The sequence below is a fragment of the Ochotona princeps genome, chromosome 28 (genome assembly GCF_030435755.1).
Source record: "Ochotona princeps isolate mOchPri1 chromosome 28, mOchPri1.hap1, whole genome shotgun sequence".
Taxonomy (NCBI): domain Eukaryota; kingdom Metazoa; phylum Chordata; class Mammalia; order Lagomorpha; family Ochotonidae; genus Ochotona; species Ochotona princeps.
Window position 1 is genome coordinate 23,297,632 of NC_080859.1, and position 21,726 is coordinate 23,319,357.

The 21,726-nt window shown below is 48.9% G+C and overlaps 1 protein-coding gene across 1 annotated transcript; it reads right to left on the minus strand.

Annotated features, from left to right (window-relative positions):
* Positions 1 to 975: 975 nt before the first annotated feature.
* On the minus strand, positions 976 to 18,918 carry CENPH (centromere protein H). Its single transcript, XM_012927312.2, has 9 exons — positions 18,726 to 18,918; positions 18,090 to 18,145; positions 15,685 to 15,730; positions 14,591 to 14,665; positions 12,884 to 12,940; positions 6,264 to 6,327; positions 5,896 to 5,947; positions 5,105 to 5,268; positions 976 to 1,142 (listed from the first exon to the last, which is right to left on the minus strand). Exons 1-9 carry the CDS (start codon positions 18,836 to 18,838, stop codon positions 1,050 to 1,052), a joined length of 720 nt encoding a protein of 239 aa, XP_012782766.2. The 5' UTR covers positions 18,839 to 18,918; the 3' UTR covers positions 976 to 1,049.
* Positions 18,919 to 21,726: the final 2,808 nt, after the last annotated feature.

Sequence of the window (21,726 nt, forward strand, 5' to 3'; positions counted from 1 at the left end):
TGTCGACCTTTTGTGTCCTGCAGGCCAGAGGTTCGGCAGCACCCTGAATTGTTTCCTGTGTCTTTGGGGTTCAGTGAAGCTAATGTGAATGTAGTGTTTGTTTTGTAGACTTGGTCCAGATTGTCTTTTCAGGACCTCTAGTAAAATGACTACTTTATACTTTGAGCATTAAGAAAAGAACATGTGGGGCCCAGCGGCGTGGCCTAGTGGCTAAAGTCCTTGCCTTGAACGCCCCAGAATCCATATAGGCGCTGGTTCTAATCCCGGCAGCTCCACTTCCCATCCAGCTCCCTGCTTGTGGCCTGGGAAAGCAGTCGAGGATGGCCCAGAGCACTGGGACCCTGCACCTGCGTGGGAGACCCGGAAGAGGTTCCTGGTTCCTGGCTTTGGATCGGCGAGCACCGGCCCGTTGCGGCTCGCTTGGGGGGTGGATCATCGGATGGAGGATCTTCCTCTGTCTCTCCTCCTCTCTGTATATCTGGCTTTCCAATAATAATTAAAAAAAAAAATCTTTAAAAAAAATAAAAAAAAATATAATAGTGAACAACAGCTTGCACGTAATTAATAGAGGTCAAAATTAGAATTTTCCAGAAACATAATGGCGCATATACAAAGAAACAGGTCCTGTTTTTAAATAAGTAAATAATAGGGTAACATTTATTCCTTTTTATTCTTACATACATACATACTTAATACAGAAAGACCAAAAGTCACAATTTACTACCACAAATAACTATAACTGCTAACACTCTGGATATACTTTTCCAATAATCTGGTGTCATAATGCACAGATGTACTGATAATCAGACCTGATACTGCCAGGAACATTCCAGATAACTGCACGTACTCAGCAGGAGGCAGATGGAATGTCGCCCTTCCAGGGAAACATGCCCCTGGGCCATCGTATTTAAAAAACATATTTCATCATACTGAAAACAACACGTTTCGAATTAGAAAAATAATTACAGAGTTAGAATAGTTCCAAAGACATGCTTCTCTTTAAATGACATACAAAGACAAAACCCAAACAAGCCAAAACGAAATTCTTATCAAATCATGTTGAGGTTGTTCTCAAGTTGCAGAACAATTTCTTTCAAAGCGGGATCCTCTGCCCAGTTAGCTTTGCTCCCCAAGATGAGGTTCTGCAATTAAAGCAAAGTACATTTAAAAATCCAACAAGACTTTAAAATAAAGCCCTCTTTGGCTTAGAGCTCTGCCCCTCCATGATGTACATTCCCGATGCCTTCATGCCCGCTTTCAGAAGCTCACTGCTGGTCTCCACTCAGCTGTGTGTGGAACACATTTCATTTTGCATTTACTTGGTGGAAAAATTCAATAAGTAATATGTCCATTCTTCAAAAGACATAAATACTTGGTTCTCAGCCTTGGCTGAGTCCCTAAGGCAGGTGAATAATTTTTTTTGCATTAAATCATAGAGAAATTATTAATTAAAATTATGATTTTTCTCTTTGAAAAACTATGGCCCAGTGGTACTCAATTACTGACTAGAACAATGTCAAAACAGATTTGAGTATATTATTGTTAGGTATAAAATCCACTTTTATCACTCTTAATACAGACATGGAAATATTAACCATAGCTATTAGACAAGAGAAAGGAAGGACATCTAAACAGAAAAGGAGGGGAACAAATGATCCGTTTTTGTAGTTAAATTATTTCATACACAGAAATTCGGTAAGACTTCCCCAAAGACTGCCATAACCGGTTAACAAACTCAGTGGGGTTGCAGGAGGGACAGTCAAGGCACAGAGACACACGTTTAGTGATGAACGCACGGGGGACACAGCTTCCTCCACTGCAGATCCAGCTTCCTATTACTGTGCACTGTGGGAAGTAGCAGGTGATGGCTCAAGGGCCTGGGATCCTACAATCCACGGGGGAGCCCTGGACTGAGTTCTGAGACTCACCCCACCTCCACCCCCTTTAAAAGATTGATTTAGGGCCCAGTGTGGCGGCCTAACATCTAAAGTCATCGCCTTGAACACGTCGAAAACCCATATGGGTGCTGGTTCTAATCCCGGCAGCCCTGCTTCCCATCCAGCTCCCTGCCGATGGCCTGGGAAAGCAGTCGAGGACGGCCCAGAGCCTTGGGACCCTGCACCTACATGGGAGACCTGGAAGAGGCTCCTGGCTCCTGATCGGCTCAGCTCTGGCCATTGTAGTCACTTGGGGAGTGAATCATCGGATGGAAGATCTTCCTCTCCGACTCTCCTCCTATCTCTATTTGACTTTGCAATAAAAATAAATCTTAAATTAAAAAAGACGGATGTATTTATCTGAAAGGCAGACTGACAGGAAGTGAAGGACAGGCAGACAGATGAAAGATCTTCCATGTTCAGTTGGGTCCCCAAATGGCCGCCCAGCTGAGGCTTGGCCGGACTGAAGCCGGAAATTCCATCCAATTCTCCCTCGCGGGTGATAGGGGCCGGGCACTTGGGCCATCTTCCTCTGCCTTTCCAGGCACATGAGTGAGGATTCTGGTGTTCCATCTGGTGTTTTTATCCGTTGTGCCACAAGGCTGGCCTTCCAGCCCTGGTGTTTGCAAGTATTTGGGGAGAATTAAATGAATGTGAATCAACTGAACGAGGTTAGAAAACTTGTCTCATAAGTATCTTAATATACACAAAAGTTTTTTTTTTTTTTTGATACAATTAACAAAAATGCTGAGAAAGAAATCCCACTTACAGGAACTTTAAAATAAACATCCTAGGAACAAATTTAACCTGAGAAAAAGTGATATCTACAATTACAATACAGTGGTGACAAAAACTGACAACCTGGAGAGGACACACCTGCAAATGGAAAAGCATTCATGATCATAAATGTGAAGAAATAATACTGTGAAAATGTCCATACTACTCAAAGCTTATTTTTTTTTGAAAGGCAGAGTGAGTGAGACAGACAGATGTTTCATCCAATGATCTGCTTCCCAAAGGCCTGCAATAGCCCGGTCTCCAACTGGGGGTGTGGGCATCCAAACAATGAACCCAGTGTACCCCAAAACCCACCCCTAGGAGAAACACCATCTAATGTTCTACAGCTCCGGAGGAACACAGTGGTTGACAACAACTGGATATTTTAATGCAGCTGAAAGGATTTTAGATGTTTGCAACACAAACGACGTATGACTACTGGGGAGATCCACTAACCATCCTGATCTGAGTCCTGAACACTGTCTTCACACACGGCAGTCTTCAGCATGTCTTTGCTGTAAGTAATCCAGTCAATTTTTTAACAGCAGGCAGCAGTAAGCTTTCAAACACGACTGACTCCTGAGGCCTGATCTTTGGCACCGAGCTCCTGAAGTTGGCCAGAGCAATGAGTACAGGCAATCAAAACTAATATTGGGCTATTACTACGACGGGATTAGAGTCAAATAGTAAAGAATGACAGGTCTCAAGTCAGCATGAAAGAACCCATGCTCAAGGAAAAGTAAAATAGGGCCCCCAGAGCTGCAAACAAACAAACAAAAAATTGTTCCATTTACAAAGGTCTAATGTCAGGGGTCGGTGTGATGGCCCAGCAAATCAGGCCACTGCCTGTGGCACCAAAATCCGACAGGGGCGCCTGTTTGCGCTCTGCTTGCTTCACTTGCAACCCAGCTTCCTGTGAATGTCCCTATAAGAGCAGCAGATGAATGCCCAGGAGCCCACGTCCCTGCCAACCACACACAAGACCTGGATGGAGTTCCTGGCGCCTGGCTTCAGCCTGGCACAGCCCCAGCTGTGACCATCTGGGCAGCAGATCGGAACACGGAAGATTCTCTCTCTCTAATCCTGCCTTTTAAATACATAAATCTTTTTTTTTTTTTTTAAAGATTTATTTGTTTTGGGCCCGGGGGAGTGGCCTAGCGGCTAAAGTCCTCGCCTTGAACGCCCTGGGATCCCATATGGGCGCTGGTTCTAACCCCGGCAGCTCCACTTCCCATCCAGCTCCCTGCTTGTGGCCTGGGAAAGCAGTCGAGGACGGCCCAAAGCCTCGGGACCCTGCACCCGCGTGGGAGACCTGGAAGAGGTTCCTGGTTCCTGGCTTTGGATTGGCGCGCACCGGCCTGTTGCGGCTCACTTGGGGAGTGAAGCATTGGACGGAATAAAAATTAAAATAAAATAAAATAAAATAAAATAAAATAAAATAAAATAAAAATAACTTATTTTTATTACAAAGTCAGATATACAGAGACGAGGAGAGACAGAGAGGAAGATCTTCCGTCCAATGGTTCACTCCCCAAGCAGCTACCATAGTGACAGCTGAGCCAATCCAAAGCCAGGAGCCAGGAGCCTCGTCCGGGTCTCCCATGAGGGTGCAGGGTCCCGAGGCTTTGGGCCGTCCTCGACTGCTTTCCCAGGCCACAGGCAGGGAGCTGGATCAGAAGTGGGGCCGTTGGGATTAGAACTAGGCGTGCTGGGATCCCAGCACGTTCAAGGCAAGTACTTTAACCACTACACAATTGCGCCAGGCCCTAAAGCTTTTTTTAAATAAGTAGCAAATTAATAATTTAAAAAAATATTTATTTGTTTTGATTGGAAAGTCAAATATACAGAGATGAGGAGAGAGGAAGATCTTCTATCCAATGACTCAGTCCCCAAGCGGCCACAACGGCCAGAGCTGAGCCGATCCAAAGCCAGGAGCCAGGAGCTCCTCCCGGTCTCCCACACAGGTGCAGGGTCCCAAGGCTTTGGGCCATCTGCGACTGCTTTCTCAGGCCACATGCAGGGAGCTGGATGGGAAGTGGGGCTACCACAATTAGAACTGACGCCCATATGGGATCCTGGCGCATGCAAGGTGACAACTTTAGTTGCCAGGCTACCATGCTGGTCCCCAGATTAATTTTTAATAGTCTAATCATAATGAAATAAAACCTCTCAATCATTAAATACATGTGAACTTCATGTATATGTAAACAGACCAATATTCATTGCTGTATTATTTCATCGGGCTCAGACTGCCTGTGACGCGGAGCGGTGCCATGATAGCATCCATGGCTGCCCTCCCTGTCCAGTTGGTGCCCTAAGCGTCCGTGGCCGCCCTTCCTGCTGAGCCCGTGCCCTAAGCATCCGTGGCCGCCCTCCCTGCTCTGTGTCACCTGGAATACGTGCTGGATGACCGTGGTGATGTGCAGTTCCGTCTGCAGGTTCTGACGTAGCATCTGTATCTTGTCTGAATTCTCCACTCGCTCCAAATCTTCTTTCCGTTTGTTCTTTTCGGTCTGTATTTCTAAAAGCTTACTTTCCGACGTCTGTTTTAATTCTGTTAGGTGCAAACAAAAGAATCCGTATGAAGACTCCACCACACATAAAGGTCATGGGAAGTTACAAAGCAGAACATGTCCTGGTAATTCTACTCAGAGAAAAAAAAAATTCATGATTCATTTATTTGAAAAGCAGAGAATCAAAGAGACAGGGTGACCTTCCATCCACTGGGTCACTCCTCAAATGGCCACAGTGGCCATGGCCAGCCAGGCAGAGGCTAGGAGCCAGGAACTCCAGCCAGGCTCCCCACAGAGGAAGCCTGAGGCAGCAGCTGAGGCAGGTGAGCTGTCTCCTGTTGCCTTTTTCAAGTGCATCAGAAGGGAGTCTGACTGGAAGCAGAGAGGGCAGGGTTCGAACTGGCACCCTGATGGCAGATGCCGGCGTTGCAGTAAGCGGCTTAACCCAGCACACCACAATGCTATCCCCAGAACCAAGATTTCCATGGGTTAAAGTTCTAAAGCAACAGTAAGAAATACAGCAAAATACATCTCATAGCCCTCCTGTTACTTTATCAGGTAGAAAATTTTTAACAACTTCGAAAAGTTAAGAATCTTTCAGTGGCTGAGAGAGCTGGCTGTGGGTGAAAGGTGTTCAAACGTTAAAAAAAAAAAAGTTTTCCACATACCCAATCTCTTCTTTCTAATATCAAGTAGTTTTTCCTCTAAACTCCGAGATTCCTGTTATTAAAATTAAAAACGGTAAAGCACATTACTTGCGGATGAATTCTTGTAATACTGAAATCATTGAGTTGTATCTATTAGTTCACGTTTTCTAAGGCTCCAGGTTCGAGTTCCTTGGTTTCCACCCAGGGAAAGGGAAATGACAGTAGAGTCAACGATAAGCAAATAGCAACATAGAGTCAGAAATAACGGAGTGACGAGAAGTCAAAGGGAGGACGGCAGCAGCGTGAATTCCTTGTGAAACTCAACTGTGTCTGAGTGACCAGCAGGAAGCTGTTCCCCAAACTGTGAGGATGCTCGCACACAAGCTTACCTTCTGTGACGTTATTATCAACTTATGTAGGTTTATCACATGTTTCATGTCCTCCATGAGTCCACTAAAAAGGAAAAAAAAAAAAAGATGTGTTTTCACTTTAGTTAAAAACTGCAGTTATGGGCCTGGCGGCGTGGCCTAGTGGCTAAGGTCCTCGCCTTGAATGCGCTGGGATCCCATATGGTCGCTGGTTCTAATCCCAGCAGCTCCACTTCCTCTCTATCTCTCCTCCTCTCTGTATATCTGACTCTGTAATAAAAATAAATCTTAAAAAAAAAAAAGAACATGCATTTAAAAAGAAACAGTGCAGTTATGATTTATAATACACCAACCTGCACTAAATCCACTGCACACTTCAACAGAAATTCACTGTCGCCCAGCTGCAGGCATCTGCCTAGGCTGCATTCTATCCAGGCAAGGTTTACACTGCTGGGAGAAAAGCAGCCAACGGCTGGTGGGCATCCTGGGTCTGGTTAATGCCAGCTCTGTGTTCACTACACCAGTGTGCCAGCATAGCTGCCTAGCCTATTTTTTGGTAAGATCTGCTGTGGGGAGACACCAGCATGGCAGCAGACAGCGCCCCTGGCTGGCATGACATACCACAGGAGGACTGTGCTCGGGGAATTTATGTGCTTGTGGGCATAGGAGTCTGTGGACTGCTCAGGGAAGGCTGGCTGGAGGTGTGTGAGAGGGAAGACTGCTAAGGGAGGATGTGACAGGGACTTCTACCAACCAGGCAGAGGGGCTGGGTGGTTTGCAGGAGGGAAACCAGAGGAAGTTTCAGGGCCTAACCAATACAGCTGCCCATGGGGAATCCTGACCAGGGCTTGCTGGTATCAACCACTGCTTAATGGTACACACAAAAACCATGGCTGGAGGGCCTACCTGGCAGGGCTCAACCACAGTATGCGCCAGTGAATGTTGGGACAGGGGGTGGGCCACGTTACTGCTGGGCATGACACTAACCAGCATATGAGAACCAGGTCTGAAAGTAACTCCGAGGAATTTGTCAGCTTGCCCCTGTGGGACTGCCATACCAGCTGGTTTGCTAGAGGGGTGGGGATTGTGATGGGCTCAGCTAGACGAACATGATACTCACTGAAACTCAGGAGTACTGGGATTGGGAACAGTCTGCGTTGGTCCACGCTGAAGCATCTGCAGATGCACCCAAGAATTGGGTGTGGTGTGGTTTGAGCCACAACATCCACCAGCATATACAAATGCCAACAACTGGGGGCAGACTGTGTGCTGGGTAAGGACCTACCACCTGGGGTCCAGCATGATAGCATAGTGGTTAAAGTCCTTGCCTTTCCAATAAAAATAAATCTTAAAAAAAAAATAAAAGGTCCTACCACCTGCTGGTACGTGTGAAATCTTGGTCTGGGAGTGGGCCTTGGGGAGGAAGGGAGCTCCTGGTGAGCATGTGAGTAAGCAGTGAGTGTTGGTCAGGATGGGCAGAACTGCTTCACTTGTTGGAAGGTGTGTGGGTTGGCTTTTTTTTTTGGGGGGGGGGTGGTTAGACGAGGCAAGGCCAGGCCAAATCTTAGGACACTGGCATGTGCAGGAGACAGGATGGGGTGCAGGCCATCCTAGGCTGGGCCAGACTATCACACTTACTAGTTTGCATGAAAGCCAGGGATGGGGGCAGACTGCAGGACTAGGATGCAGAACTCACCAGTGAGTGCTGGGATGCACAAGCCAGGCTGCAGCATCTGACGGCAAAGGCCAAGATGGGAGATGGGCTGTGCGGGGCTGGGTCAGAGCAACTGGCATGCATAAAATCTGTGGCTGGGAGTGGGGCTGGTTAAGGAGCTAAGGGGATGCCCTGGCTAGGTTTTAGTTCCCACTGGTGTGAGAGTTGGAATGGGGGCAGCAAACTGGGCTGGACATGCCTGCGTGTCCCTAGGCATGGGTGTGGACTGGGTCTGGATAGTGCCAGACTAGGCTAGGCTCCAGCACCCACTGTTGCTTGCAAGGAGCTAGGGTGGGTGTAGAACAGGCTGGGCTATAGCAAGCAAAAGCAAGCACTGCAATGGGTGTGGGCCGGTCAGGCAAGGATGCTGTATCTGCCATGAACAGAAGGTGCACCAAGTCAGGCTGGGTCAAGCACCCACTGGTGTGCACAAAATCTGCCACTGGCAGGTGACCCAAAATTTTGGAGAACCCCTCTGTTAGGATGTAGTCCCTACAGGTAAGAGCAAGAACCAAGGCTGGGAGCAGCCCAGGTTACAGTAACCACCAGAATACATGTGGGGGCAAGCCAGACTGGGCTAGTTCCTAACACCCACTGGCAGATGTGAGAACCAGGATGGACTGGATTGTGCTGCAATACCAGTCAGTCCACATTAGGACCAGGACTGGGGGCTGGCTGGGTTGGGCTAGGTTGCAGCACCCACCAGCATGAGCTGGAACTGGGGACAGGTTGAGGAGAAACCAGACTAGAGCACTCCCCAGTGAATGCAGAGGTGAGGTGATACAGGACAGACTGGGCCACAGCATTTACCAGCACACCCAAAACCTTGGGCGAGAGGGCAGGCTAGGTAAGGGGACGGTGAGGACTCCCCTGTGGGCCAGTGTTCCAGCTGTTGAGTGTGAGAGCTGGGACCAGGGACAGACCATGCTGTGCAAGCTACAAAGCCTATTGGCCTGCACGTGAGCTGGTTTAGTACGCTGGGTTAAACAACCATATCCACTGGCGCGTGCATGAGCTAGAGTAAATGCAGGCTGGTTGGGCTTTGCTGCAGCAACAGGTAGCAAAGCCCATCAGGCTAGACTGCAGAACCATCTGGAAAGTGTAAGATCCAGGGCTGGGACGGGGTAACTGTGGGCACCTCTCTGATGGGTTGCAGCTCACACTGGTGAGCGTGAGAACCAGGGCTGGGGGCGGGCCTGGCTGGAGAGGCAGCAACACCCTCAGGCGTGTGGGCTGCATGGTGGTATTAGCTGGGCTGAGCTAGGCTGCAAGACCCCATGATGTATACGAGAGCCAAATGGGATGTGGGACTGACTGGACTATTCTGCTGCACATACTGGCATGTGTAGGAACCAGAGCTAGGGGTGGGCCTGGTGAGGGTTACTGGGGAGTTGCTCAGGCTAGGTTGCAGTTCCCACTGGTGTGCGTGAGGGCCGAGAGTGTGGGGATGGGCTGAACTGCAGTACCCACTGGTTTGCATATGAGATGGGGCTGAGGTAGAACTGACCAGGTGACTGAGGTCAGCAGTATGTGTGTAGGCTAATATGGGTGATAGATTGAGCTAGACACTGCACTGGCTGCCATCCACAGGAGTCAAATCTGGGGTCACCTCTGGCGAAGTTTCTTTGGGGAACCCTTGAATTGGTTGCTAAAGCCTGTGCAGCAGACAGCAAGCCCAGATGCACATGGGGGACATGTGCATTAACCCAACCAGTTTATGAGGTCTGCAGAGGATGTCAAGTACCATGAGAGGCAGAACAAATTGGACAACTCTTCCTGCCAAGTTTTGACAGCAAGCATCTGGACAACTGGGAACTCTAACATGGACTCTGTCAGACAATACACTTTGGTGGATTCCTTCAACCTTGAAGAAACAAAATCAATAGTATCTCAGAACTATCAAAACCACTTTATGTCCCAGCGTGGTAGCCTAGAGGCTAAAGTCTTCACCTTGCACACACTGTGATCACATATGGGTGCCGGTTTGTGTCCTGATGGCCCCACTTTCCATCCTGCTCAATGCTTGTGGCCTGGGAGAGCAGTGGAGGATGGTCCAAAGCCTTGGGACCCTGAACCCATGTGGGAGACCCAGAAGTTCCCGGCTTCTTCTGGGTTTGGATTGGCTCAGCTCTGACCACTGTAGTCACTTGGGGAGTTAATGAGTATCTCTTTCTCTCTGCATATCTGACTTTTCAATAAAAAAATAACAACAAAAAAGTCTTAAAAAACTAAAACACAGGGCCTGACGTGGTAGCCTAGCGGCTAAAGTCCTCATCTTGAACGCACCAGGATACCATATGGGTGCCACTTCCCATCCAGCTCCCTGCTTGTGGCCTGGGGAAGCATCTGAGGACGGTCAAGGCCTTGGGACCCTGCACTCGCGGGGGAGAACCGGAAAGAGGCTCCTGGCTTTGGACTGGTGCAGCTCTGGCTGTTGTGGCTCCTTGGGGAGTGAATCATTGGACAGAAGATCTCTGTTTCTCCTCCTCTCTGCATATCTGACTTTCCAGTAAAAACAAAAACAAAACACAGTGTCTCTTTTACAAAAGGAAAGAGCTGGCTGGTGGCAGGGAAGGAAATTCACAGGTCTAGTCTGGTACAGTGATGAATATGAACGAGTTATGCCCAGATTCAGAGAGCAGGTCTGGCATGTGACTCCAGTGTGACTGCCGTTATCACAACTTCCTCCTCACCCTGCATCAGATGTTCCGCGGAACAGCGAACATATTGGAAGCTACAGGAGTAAGAGCTGATCTAAGCTTTTTAATCTATTTTCATTTGAAAGGCAGATTTTACAGAGAGGAGAGACAGAGAGAGAGGTCTTCCATGGCTGGTTCACTCCCCAAATGGCAACAACGGGCAGAGCTCAGTTGATTCGAAGCTGGGAGCCAGGAGCTGCTTCAGCTCTCCCACATGAGTGGAGGGGCCCAAGCCTCAAGACACTCTCCAGGGCCGTCCCAGGCCATAAGCAGAGCTGGATGAGAAGTGGAGCAGCCAGGACGCGGACTGGCATCCATATGGGATGCTGGAGGCTGCAAGTGGAGGATGAGCTTACCACACCAATGTAGTGGACCCTCAAGTACGTTTTAAGCCCTGGTGGAACAATAGTTTACAGAGTCCAAATTCGGAATGTAGGATTTTACTGCAATTTGGGGAATATGTGGAAAATACATAGAACTCTGGCTTAAGCCCCAGAAATGAGGAAGTGCCCAGATCTATTTAGGAACTTTTCTGGAATAGTACTGCATCATAATTATCTGGATTTATTTAACTTCACTTTTTTGAAACGCAGGAGAGAGAACGAGAGAGAGGCTGCCCCCCATCCAGAATGGAGCCAGGCTGGAGCCGCCTGCTTCCCAAGTCACCTGCGTCTCCCACTGGGTGGCGGGGATGCGAGGACCTACACCACCCTCTGCTGCCTCCCGGGATGCGCCACAACTTGCAGGCAGCAGGACTGAATACGGAGACGGGACCTGCACTGGCACTCTGCATGGCACGTGGGCGTGCTCAGGGGTGACTCGGGCTGCTACACCCAGAACCCAGGCCGTCACAAGGTTGTCGGACACTCGGGAGGTCGGATCTCAGGCCAGATTCCTGAGACTGGATATCAGCTGACCTTGACTACCTGAGGCTATTTATTTCTTTTTAAAATTTTACTTCTTTTTGGGCCCGGTGGCGTGGCCTAGCGGCTAAAGTCCTCGCCGTGAACACACCAGGATCCCATATGGGCGCCGGTTCTAATCCCGGCAGCTCCGCTTCCAATCCAGCTTCCTGCTTGTGGCCTGGGAAAGCAGGAGAGGACGGCCCAATGCATTGGGACCCTGCACCCGTGTGGGAGACCCGGAAGAGGTTCCTGGTTCCCGGCTTTGGATCGGCGCAGCACCGGCCGTTGCGGCTCACTTGGGGAGTGAATCATCGGATGGAAGATCTTCCTCTCTGTCTCTCCTCTCTCTATATCTGACTTTGTAATAAAAATAAATAAATCTTTGAAAAAAATAAAATTTTACTTCTTTTTATTGTAAACACAGATTTAGAGAGAAGATCATCCATCCATTGGTTTACTCCCCATGTGGCTGCAATGACTGGAGCTGAATTGATCCAAAGTCAGGAGCCAGGAGCCTCTTCCGGGTCACCCACAGGGTGCAGGGCCCCAAGGCTTTGGGCTGTCCTTGACTGCCTTCCGAGGCCACAGGCAGGGAGCTGTATCAGAAGTAGAGCAGCTGGGGCATAAACTGGCATCCATATGGATTCCAGTGTGTGTAAGGCGAGGATTTAGCATTTGAGCCATTGAAGATGGCTTGCTAAGCAGGTCCAGTGCCCGGATGGAATGCTGGCACTGTAAGCCAAAGATGAGCGCTGGTCCTTAAACTGTTACATACAGATTGCAGGATCTGTATAGAACAAGATGTCAACCAGACTGTGAAACTTGCTATAATTCTGAGGAAGGCCTATAAAAATCCCATCACTTTTCTTATTCTTCAGATAAAGCTGGCTCGTTGTGACAGTTAAAGAGAGCGAGAGCTCAGGGGCGGGAACTGTGGCCGAGTGGATAGAGTCTCTACTTTGGGATGCCTGCATCCCTTCGTGGAATATCTGGGTTTGAGTTCCCCCTCTGCTTCTGACCCAGTGTCCTGCCGATGCACGTGTGTGCAGATAGCAGATGATGGCTTGAGAGTGTGGGTCACCACCCTGCCCACAGGAGAATGGGGTGGCGCTCCTCATCTCTGGAGTCATCCTGACCCACCCCTGGATGTTAGGGGCATCTGGGAAGCAAACAAGCAGAGAGAGGAGGTCTGTCCATCTCTAGCTATGGTTCTGACCTTTGAAATGAACAAAAATAAATTAAATAAAACATTATTTCACAAAAAACGTATGCTGTGCAAAACCTTAATTATTCACATTCTTACTAAAAGAAAGAAAATCATACCTATTTTTGGGATCGTTTTTCTCCAGGCTTCTTTTAAGTGCAGTTGCACATTGTATCCTATGAGATCAAAAACAAAGTAAAACAGAACCACATTATAAAATATGGATAACATTTATGCACATTAAAACAAAATTCTAAAACAAGACAACTTTAAGATTAATATCCCTGAGCCATGTGCTGTAACCTAGTGGCTAAAGTCCTCGACTTGCACGCACTGAGATCCCAAAAGGGTGCCGGTTCTAATCCCGGCAGCTGCACTTCCCATCCAGCTCCCTGCCTGCGACCTGGGAAAGCAGTCGAGGACGGCCCAAAGCCTTGGGACCCTGTGCTTGCATGGAAAACCCAGAAGAGGCTCTTGGCTCCTATTTGCAGATTTGCACAGCTCCAGCCATGTGGCCACTTGGGGAGTGAATCATCGGATGGAAGATCTTCTCTGTATCTTCCTCTATTGTATATCTGACTTTCCAATAAAAATAAATAATCTTTAAAAAAAATAAAGGCTTGATTTTCGTTTAAAAATACACAAAACAGGGCACGGTGTGGCGGCCTAGTGGTTAAAGTCCTTGCCAGGCATGTGTGGGGATCCCATACGGACGCTCATTCTAATCCTGGCAGCCCCGCTTCTGACCCAGCCCCGTCTGTGGTCTGGGAAAGCAGTCGAGGACGGCCCCAAAGCCTTGGGACCTTGCACCAGCATGGGAGACCTGGAAAAAGTTCCTGGCTCCTGGCTTTGGATCGGTGCAGCTCCAGGCATTGTGGCCACTTGGGGAGTGTATCATTGGATGGAAGATCTTCCTCTCTGCCTCTCCTCCTCTCTATATTTATCTGACTTTGCAATAAAAATGGAAACAAATCTTTAAAAAATACATAAAACATAAGTAGGTTTTTCAAACAAGACTGCAAGGGAAACACTTTAAGAAACAGATAATACAGGACTCGGTGTGGTGGCTCAGTGGCTAAATCCTCGCCTTGCATGCGCTGGGATCGCATATAGGCACTAGTTCGTATCTCAGCTGCTCCACTTTCCATCCAGCTCACTGCTTGTGCCCTGGGGAAGCAGTAGAAGATGGCCCCAAGCCTTGGGATCCTGTATCTGCATGGGAGACCTGGATGAAGTTCCGAGCTCCTGGCTTCAGATGGGCTCATCTGTGGCCATTGGGACCACTTGGGGAGTGAACCAGTAGATGGACGATCTTCGCTGTCTCTCCTTCTCTCTGTAAATCTACCTTTCCAGTAAAAATAAATAAATCTTTTTTTTTTTTTTTTTTTTAAAGAAAGAAATGCAGGGTTGGAATTATGGTGTGGCACGTTAAGCTGCCACCTGCAATGCCAACAACCCATATAGAGACTGGTTAAAATTCCAATCCAGGGCCTGGTGCGGTGGCCTAGCAGCTAATGTCCTCGCCTTGAACATACTGGGATCCCATATGGGTGCAGGTTCTAATCCTGGCAGCTCCACTTCCCATCCAGCTCCCTGCTTGTGGCCTGGGAAAGCAGCTGAGGACAGCCCAGAGCCTTGGGACCCTGCACCCGTGTGGGAGACCTGGAGGAAGTTCCTGGCTCCTGGCTTCAGATCGGCGCAGCACTGGCCATTGCGCTCACTTGGGGAGTGAATCATCAGACGGATGAGCTTCCTCTTTGTCTCTCCTCCTCTCTGTATATATCTGCCTTTTTAATAAAAATAAATATATCTTTTATAATAATTACCGGCTCACTGCAAGACTTTGCGTTTCCAAACCAAGCTTGACCTCTTCAATTTCATTCTCCAGTTCTTCAATTTTCCTATTAAAGAAGCAGGAACAAAACATATCAGCAATGCTGGGAGACATCGTTTATGAAATAACTGTGTAATGTAAGCCTTTGAAAAAGAGTAAGATCCTTTACATAAGCACAGTGTTGCGGGGGTCAGGAGGTGGGGGTGCAGCATGAAGCCTTGTGGGAAGACACCCATGTTCCCATCTGAGCAGCTGGTTCAATTTTCTGCTCCGGCTGCTGCTCCAACTTCCTGCTAACGGAGACGCTGAAAGGATGTGGCCCCTCACCTGGGAGACTTAAAGAAACTCCAGGCTTGGGCCCGGCGCCAGGTCCTAGCGGCTTAAGTCATCACCTTGAACGCGCCGGGATCCCATATGGGCGCCGGTTCTAATCCCGGCAGCTCCACTTCCCATCCAGCTCCCTGCTTGTGGCCTGGGAAAGCAGTCGAGGACGGCCCAATGCTTTGGGACCCTGCACCCATGTGGGAGACCTGGAAGAGGTTCCAGGTTCCCGGCTTCGGATCGGCGCAGCACGGGCCTGTTGCGGCTCACTTAGGGAGTGAATTATCGGACGGAAGATCTTCCTCTCTATCTCTCCTCTCTGTATATCTGACTTTGTAATAAAAATGAACAATCTCAAAAAAAAAAAGAAAAAAAGAAACTCCAGGCTCCCAGCGTCAGGCCCCACCTGGTAGACTTAAAGAAGCTCCCGGCTCCCAGTGTCCGGGGCACCCGTTGTGGGCACCTGGAGAATCAACCAGCAGATGCGAGCTTTTCCCTCTCTCTAACTCTCAAAACAAATAATTTGGAAAAAATATATTCTATAGACTCACCGCACCAATGCATAGTAAGTTGATGTGTCCTGAGTTACTTTGATCAATATCTCCCGATAACAGGGGAGTCCAGAGAGTGCTAATGCGATCACTCACACAGGTGCAGGTCTCTATCCCAAGTCATGGGCTTCCATACATGCATGACAATGTTACATATGGATAACACAATTAAAACTCAGACAAATCCCAAAGTGAAAAACAAAAATTGACATACTCCTCGATTTGATGTTCTTGCATGATTTCTGGAGTTTTCTCTTCACCTGCAAATGAACAGTCACATCTTAGAACAGTGCTGCCAAAAGGGATATAATGTAAGCTGCAAAGGGAAAATCATTTCAACATGTAACAGGCTTAAAAATTACAAATGAAGGGCCCGGCGGCGTGGCCTAGCGGCTAAAGTCCTCGCCTTGAAGGCCCCGGGATCCCATATGGGCGCCGGTTCTTGTCCCGGCAGCTCCACTTCCCATCCAGCTCCCTGCTTGTGGTCTGGGAAAGCAGTCGAGGACGGCCCAAAGCTTTGGGACACTGCACCCGTGTGGGAGACCCTGAGGAGGTTCCTGGTTCCCGGCTTTGGATTGGCGCACACCGGCTGTTGCGGCTCACTTGGGGAGTGAATCATCGGACGGAAGATCTTCCTGTCTGTCTCTCCTCCTCTGTGTATATCTGACTTTGTAATAAAATAAATAAATCTTTAAAAAAAAATTACAAATGAAATATGTCCTGTTCTTTTTTCCTGCGTTTTACATTCATAGCTCATCTCAGTGACGACTAACTGCATTGTGAGTGTTTGAAAGTCACACGGAATCAGAGGTCACTTGTTGGGCAGAATGGTTGCAGAATGATAGAAAATTTAAAAAGAGTAAAAAAACGAACAAGATAATGTCAAAGTACATATTAGCGATAGGCACCTAGAAGGTAAAATTTCACAACTATCACTGACACAGGACAAGGGCAGATTTAACAACATGTGAATGAGCTCACCACCAAACACTGCAATGCTGTACTATGGACTTGTGCTGAACAAGTTCCCCCATGCTGACCCACATCCAACTAAATCCTAGTGGAAATCAGGCCTTTATTTCCATAGAAATTGATAAGCCATTTAGAAACACAAAAGAGCCAGAACATCCAACACAATGTTGAGAGGAGCTGGAAGCTGATACAAAGATAACGCCAAGCAGCCCAGAACCTTCTATGAGAATGATAATGCTGGATGCTGGCAGTCCAACAGGGTAGCCACTGGCTGGCAACATGCGACTCCAGAGCATCCGACATGTGACTAGTTCAAATATAATCAAATTTTACTGAAACAAACAAAAAGTCACATGTGGCTAGTGGCTATCATGCGCTAGCCTAGTGGCTAAAGTCTTCGCCTTGCAAGTGTTGGGATTCCATATGGGTGCAGGTTCTAATCCTGGCAGCCCTGCTTCCTATCCAGCTCTCTTCTTTTGGGGCCTGGGAAAGCAGTTGACGACAGCACAAAGTCTTGGGACCCTGCACCTGTGTGGGAGACCCAGAAGAAGCTTCTGGCTTCTGGTTTCAGAGCTGTTCAGCTCCAGCCATTGTAGTCATCTGGGGAGTGAATCAGCACAATGAAAATCTTTCTCTCCTTCTCTGCATAAAATCTGCTTTCAAATAAAAATAATCTTTTTCTTCAAGATTTATTTTTATATGTTTCCCACATCACCACATGGGTGCAGGGTCCCAAGACTTTGGACCATCCTCCATTGCTTTCCTAGGCCACAAGCAGGGAGTTGGTTGGGATGTTGAGCAGCCAGGACATGAACCAGCACCCAATGGGGATGCCAACACTTGCAGGTGGAGGATTACACAGCTGAGCCCAAGTTCTGGTCCCTAAGTAAGTCTTCCTGGCTCAGCTCCGGCCATTGGGGCCACTTGGGGATTCAATTCAGCGGAGGGAGGATCTTTCCTCTCTGTCTCTCCTTCTGTCAATGTGACTTTTCAATAAAAATAAATCTTTTTTAATCATCAAATTGTATCCTTTACATGGATGCCTTTATTGTTAAAAGAAACACTCTTTAACCAATGAAATGTCAATTTTTTTAAACAGTAAAGGAATTCATTTTAGACAAGTACCTGCTTTCAGAGTACAATGCTCCTTTGCCTGACCAGTTGTAAATATTTTTAAGGGTAGAAATTCTATAGCCTGGGGGAAAGTGCTGCATCATCCCATGTGCGTGCAGGTTCAAGTCCCAGCTATTCCACTTCCATTTCAGCCCCTGTTGAAATGCCTGGGAAAGTACCAGAGCCTTCGGCCTGGCCCAGCTCGGATTGTTGCTGGCTTTAGGAACTGAACCAGTGCGAGTTCTCTTCTTCGCTCTCTGAACTTCTGCCTCCCAAAGAAATGAAAGATGAAACTCCGTACTGCAGTCTGTTGGAGCCGGTCATTCTTGCTTGTGCTTTGGATCTCAGCCCCAAGGCACCTGCGGAGGAGCCACACCCTTGGCCTCCCCTCCTTTCCAGCATCACTTCCTGCCGCACTCTCCGCATCCCCCACAGTTACTCTCTATTTGACCTGTTTTGCTACACACCAGACTCGATAGGAACAATTCCCCACCAAACTCCTGAAAACGTTATCTGGAAAATGGAAACACGTACGTGCATCAAGCATGGCTTTATATTCCCGGAGTTGTTGCTTTGTCTGTTCTCGAAGCCTGCACACAGAGAACGGAAGTGATGCTGGGTTTACTCACTGCCATCTGAGAAACCAACACCTTCTGCAGAAATCCACAGAACACGAGCATCAAGGGTCCCAGGCCGGCCTTGTTAGGAGCACTTAAGGCTCACAGAATGGCAGACACGACAGCACCGATGCACAAGCGCTGCATTAGCGAGACGCGCGTTGAGATGAGGCAAACGGCTACAGAGGGAAACACGCAAAGTGAGCAAACATTCTTCCCGCAGTGCAGAAAAACAAAAACACCAATCCGTGAATAAGACAGCTCATTTACAAGGGTTTTTCTTTTTTTTTTTTTACTGCTGTGCTACTAAATGCAAAACCACACGGGGAAGCGGTGGGTAGTTAGGTATATGTATAAACCACTTCGTAGTAGCATGAATCGTGTCCCTTCTGAAACTGCTGAAGTGACTTTGAACAATTATGTAAGACGCTCTAGACAACTTCCTACAACCCTACGGTAAGTTCTTTGTGTTTTTAAGCCTTCCAACCACACCATCGTGGGTGCCGGGGGCGCCGCGGGCGGCCAGTTCCCGGCCCCGCTCCCCGGGGTCCACCTGAGCAGCAGCGCCACGCGGTCTTCCCTGCTCGCCGAGCCGCCGGGCCCCTGCGCCGGCCCGCCCGAGTCGGCGGGCTCGGGGGCCGCTCGCTCCTCCGGCGGCGAAGCCATGGCCAGAGCCGCCGAACCAACGCCTCCAAACGTTCGAGAAGCCGCTTTTCCCGCCACGCGAGGACGGCCGGGCCACGCCCCTTCCGCCCAGCGCCACGCCCTTCCGCCTCCGGTTGCCGTGGTGACGGTTTGCTTGTTTAGCTTCCGGTGCTGGGCGACCCGGCGGTAGTGGAGAGTTCGGAGAGCTTTAGGGTTCTGAGCTCCGGGACTCCCGGGAGCTGCACGTCGCCTGGCGGGCGCTGGAAGTCCTTCCCTGGGCGCGGACGTGGCAAATGGCCAAAGGTAAACATTGGGAGACTGCTTCTAGGACTTGGATTTAACCTGGACGAGGCAGAATCCTCGCTCGGCCCCCGTGGAGCGCCGGACATCCAGGGTTCCGCGACCGTGTCGTCCCGGATTCCTCTCGCTCAGGTTGTCGGATAGACACAGTGCATGCTGTAATTAAACTTTATTTTAAGAAAATATGAGATTATTTTTTATTTGAAAAATTTACAGACATCTTCCATCCGCTGATTGACTCCCCAAATGGCTGCAATAGCCAGAGCGGAGCTGACAGGGAGCCAGGAGCCTCTGCTGGGCCTCCCGTGTGGGTGCAGAGTCCCAAGGACATAAGCCGTCCTCCAGTGCTATGCCAGGCCATAAGCAGGGAGCTGGATGGAGAAATGGAGCAGTCGGGACATGAACCTGCGCCCCAGGGCCTCAGCCAAATTAAGCTTTCTTAGCTGCTCGTACAGGGTGGGGAGGCCCCAGGGATGCTGTTCTTGCCACACAGGCACAGCGGCTGGAACCTGCTTGAGTCAGGCAGACAACCACCTCCTGTCCAACTGCTAATTTCAAAAGACACTGTAGCATGTCAACTAAGATTCATAGAACGTTCAGGTTTTGCAAAAAGTGGGCTGATCCGGAGCCAGGAGCTTCGAACTCACTGATCTTTTTACTAACGCTGCCCATCCCGGATGCCTTCCAATAGCTCAGGAATTCATACCCATGCCTTTTGAAGGTTTATTATATTTTATTTATTTATTTATGTAGAATAAATAAATTAAAGAATACAGAAAAGGGGTACAACAATAATCAAATCCCAGTTTTGCTCATCTATGTTGTTATTGCTGCTGGGGACCAGGTTGTCCACAGCCATGCCTCCCTGAGAATGCCTGATCACATCGAATTAGGCCATTTTAAAAATAAATTTTATTTTTTGTAATAATTGCATAGTGGATCAGGGTGAACGTTTCTTTAACCAAAATCCAGATGTTTCGGCTGCTTCTTCACTCCCCAAATGGTTACAATGGCCAGGCCCGGGCTGAAGTCTCGAGCAGCTTCCGGCACCGCCACGTGAATAAGCGGACTCACCCACTTGGGCCAGCTTTCCAGGCACCTTGTCAGGAAGCTGGATGGGAAGTGGAGCAGCTGGGATGGAGCCGGTGCTCGTAAGCTCTGCTGTGGCGCAGTGCTGGCCCTGCAGCTCATCCTTGAAGCAGTTTGTGTTAAGTTTGTCTGTTGGTCAAACTGGGGACTAATGTAATGCTACAGCTCTCTAAGCATGCATCAGATCTGGGAAAGCAGTGAAGAATGGCCCACGAGAGACCTGGAAGAGGCTCCTGGGATCTGCGCAGCTCCAGCTGTGTGGTCATTTGGGACGTGAACCAAGCATAAAGAGCTCTCTATAATATTTATTCTTGGGCCCGGTGCGGTGGCCTAGCAGCTAACGTCCTCACCTTGAACACACTGGGAGCCCATATGAGCGCCGGTTCTAATCCCAGCAGCTCCACTTCCCATCCAGCTCCCTGCTTGTGGCCTGGGAAAGCAGTCAAGGATGGCCCAAAATCTTGGAACCCTGCACCTGCATGGGAGACCTAGAGGAGGTTCCTGGTTCCTGGCTTCAGATTGGCGCCGTACCGGCCGTTGCGCTCACTTGGGGAGTGAATCATTGGATGGAATATCTTCCTCTCTGTCTCTCCTCTCTGTATATCTGACTTTCCAATGGAAATAAATCTTTAAAAAATATTTATTTTTATTGGAAAGGCAGATTTACACAGGAGAGACAAAGATTGTCCATCGGTTCATTCTACCATGGCTGCAGCGGTTGGAACTGAACTGATCCAAAGCCAGGAGCCAAGAGTTTCTTCCTGGTCTCCCACATAGGTGCATGGACCCAAGCCATACTCAGCTGCTTTCCTAGGCCATAAGCCAGGGGCTGAATGGGAAGTGGAGCAGCCGGGACTTGAATTGGTACAGGCAGGCAGAGGATTAGCCAGCTGAGCCATTGTACTCACTCCTCAAAAATAAGTAAATTTTGTAAACAGATTTATTTATTACTCACAGGTACTGGGGCTGAGAATAGGCTGGGCAGCTCCAAGCTGCAGCACCTGCATGTACATACATCCTAATGCAGGGTGTGGGATGGGCCAGCCTGCAACATCCTCCAGCTCATACAAGGACCAAGATGGAGGGCAGTGCCGGGCAAGGGTCTAGCACCTGCTGGAGGATGTGATATCTGGGCCTGGGAGTGGATCAAGTGGGGGAACCTGATTAACTCCCCTGTGGGGTCATAGCTCCCACTGAACACATGGTGCAGAACTAGGGGTTGGGCAAGCTGGGCAAAGTAGCTCCATCCTTTGGCAAGTGTGTGGGTTGGTTTTGGAAGGGGGCAGACCAGGCAGGGCCAAGCAAGCCTTAGCCCACTGGCAAGAGCAGAAACAAGGCTGGAGTACAGGTTATGGCAGGCCAAGGTATCACACCTACTGGTTTACATGAGCCAGGCACGGGAGCAGACTGAGCAGGGTCAGGTTGCTGTACCCGCCAGCGAGAGTTGTGACTGGGGCTTGGCTAGGCCGGGCCAGGATTCAGCATCTGAAGGCCAAGGCTAAGACAGATGAGGGGCTACG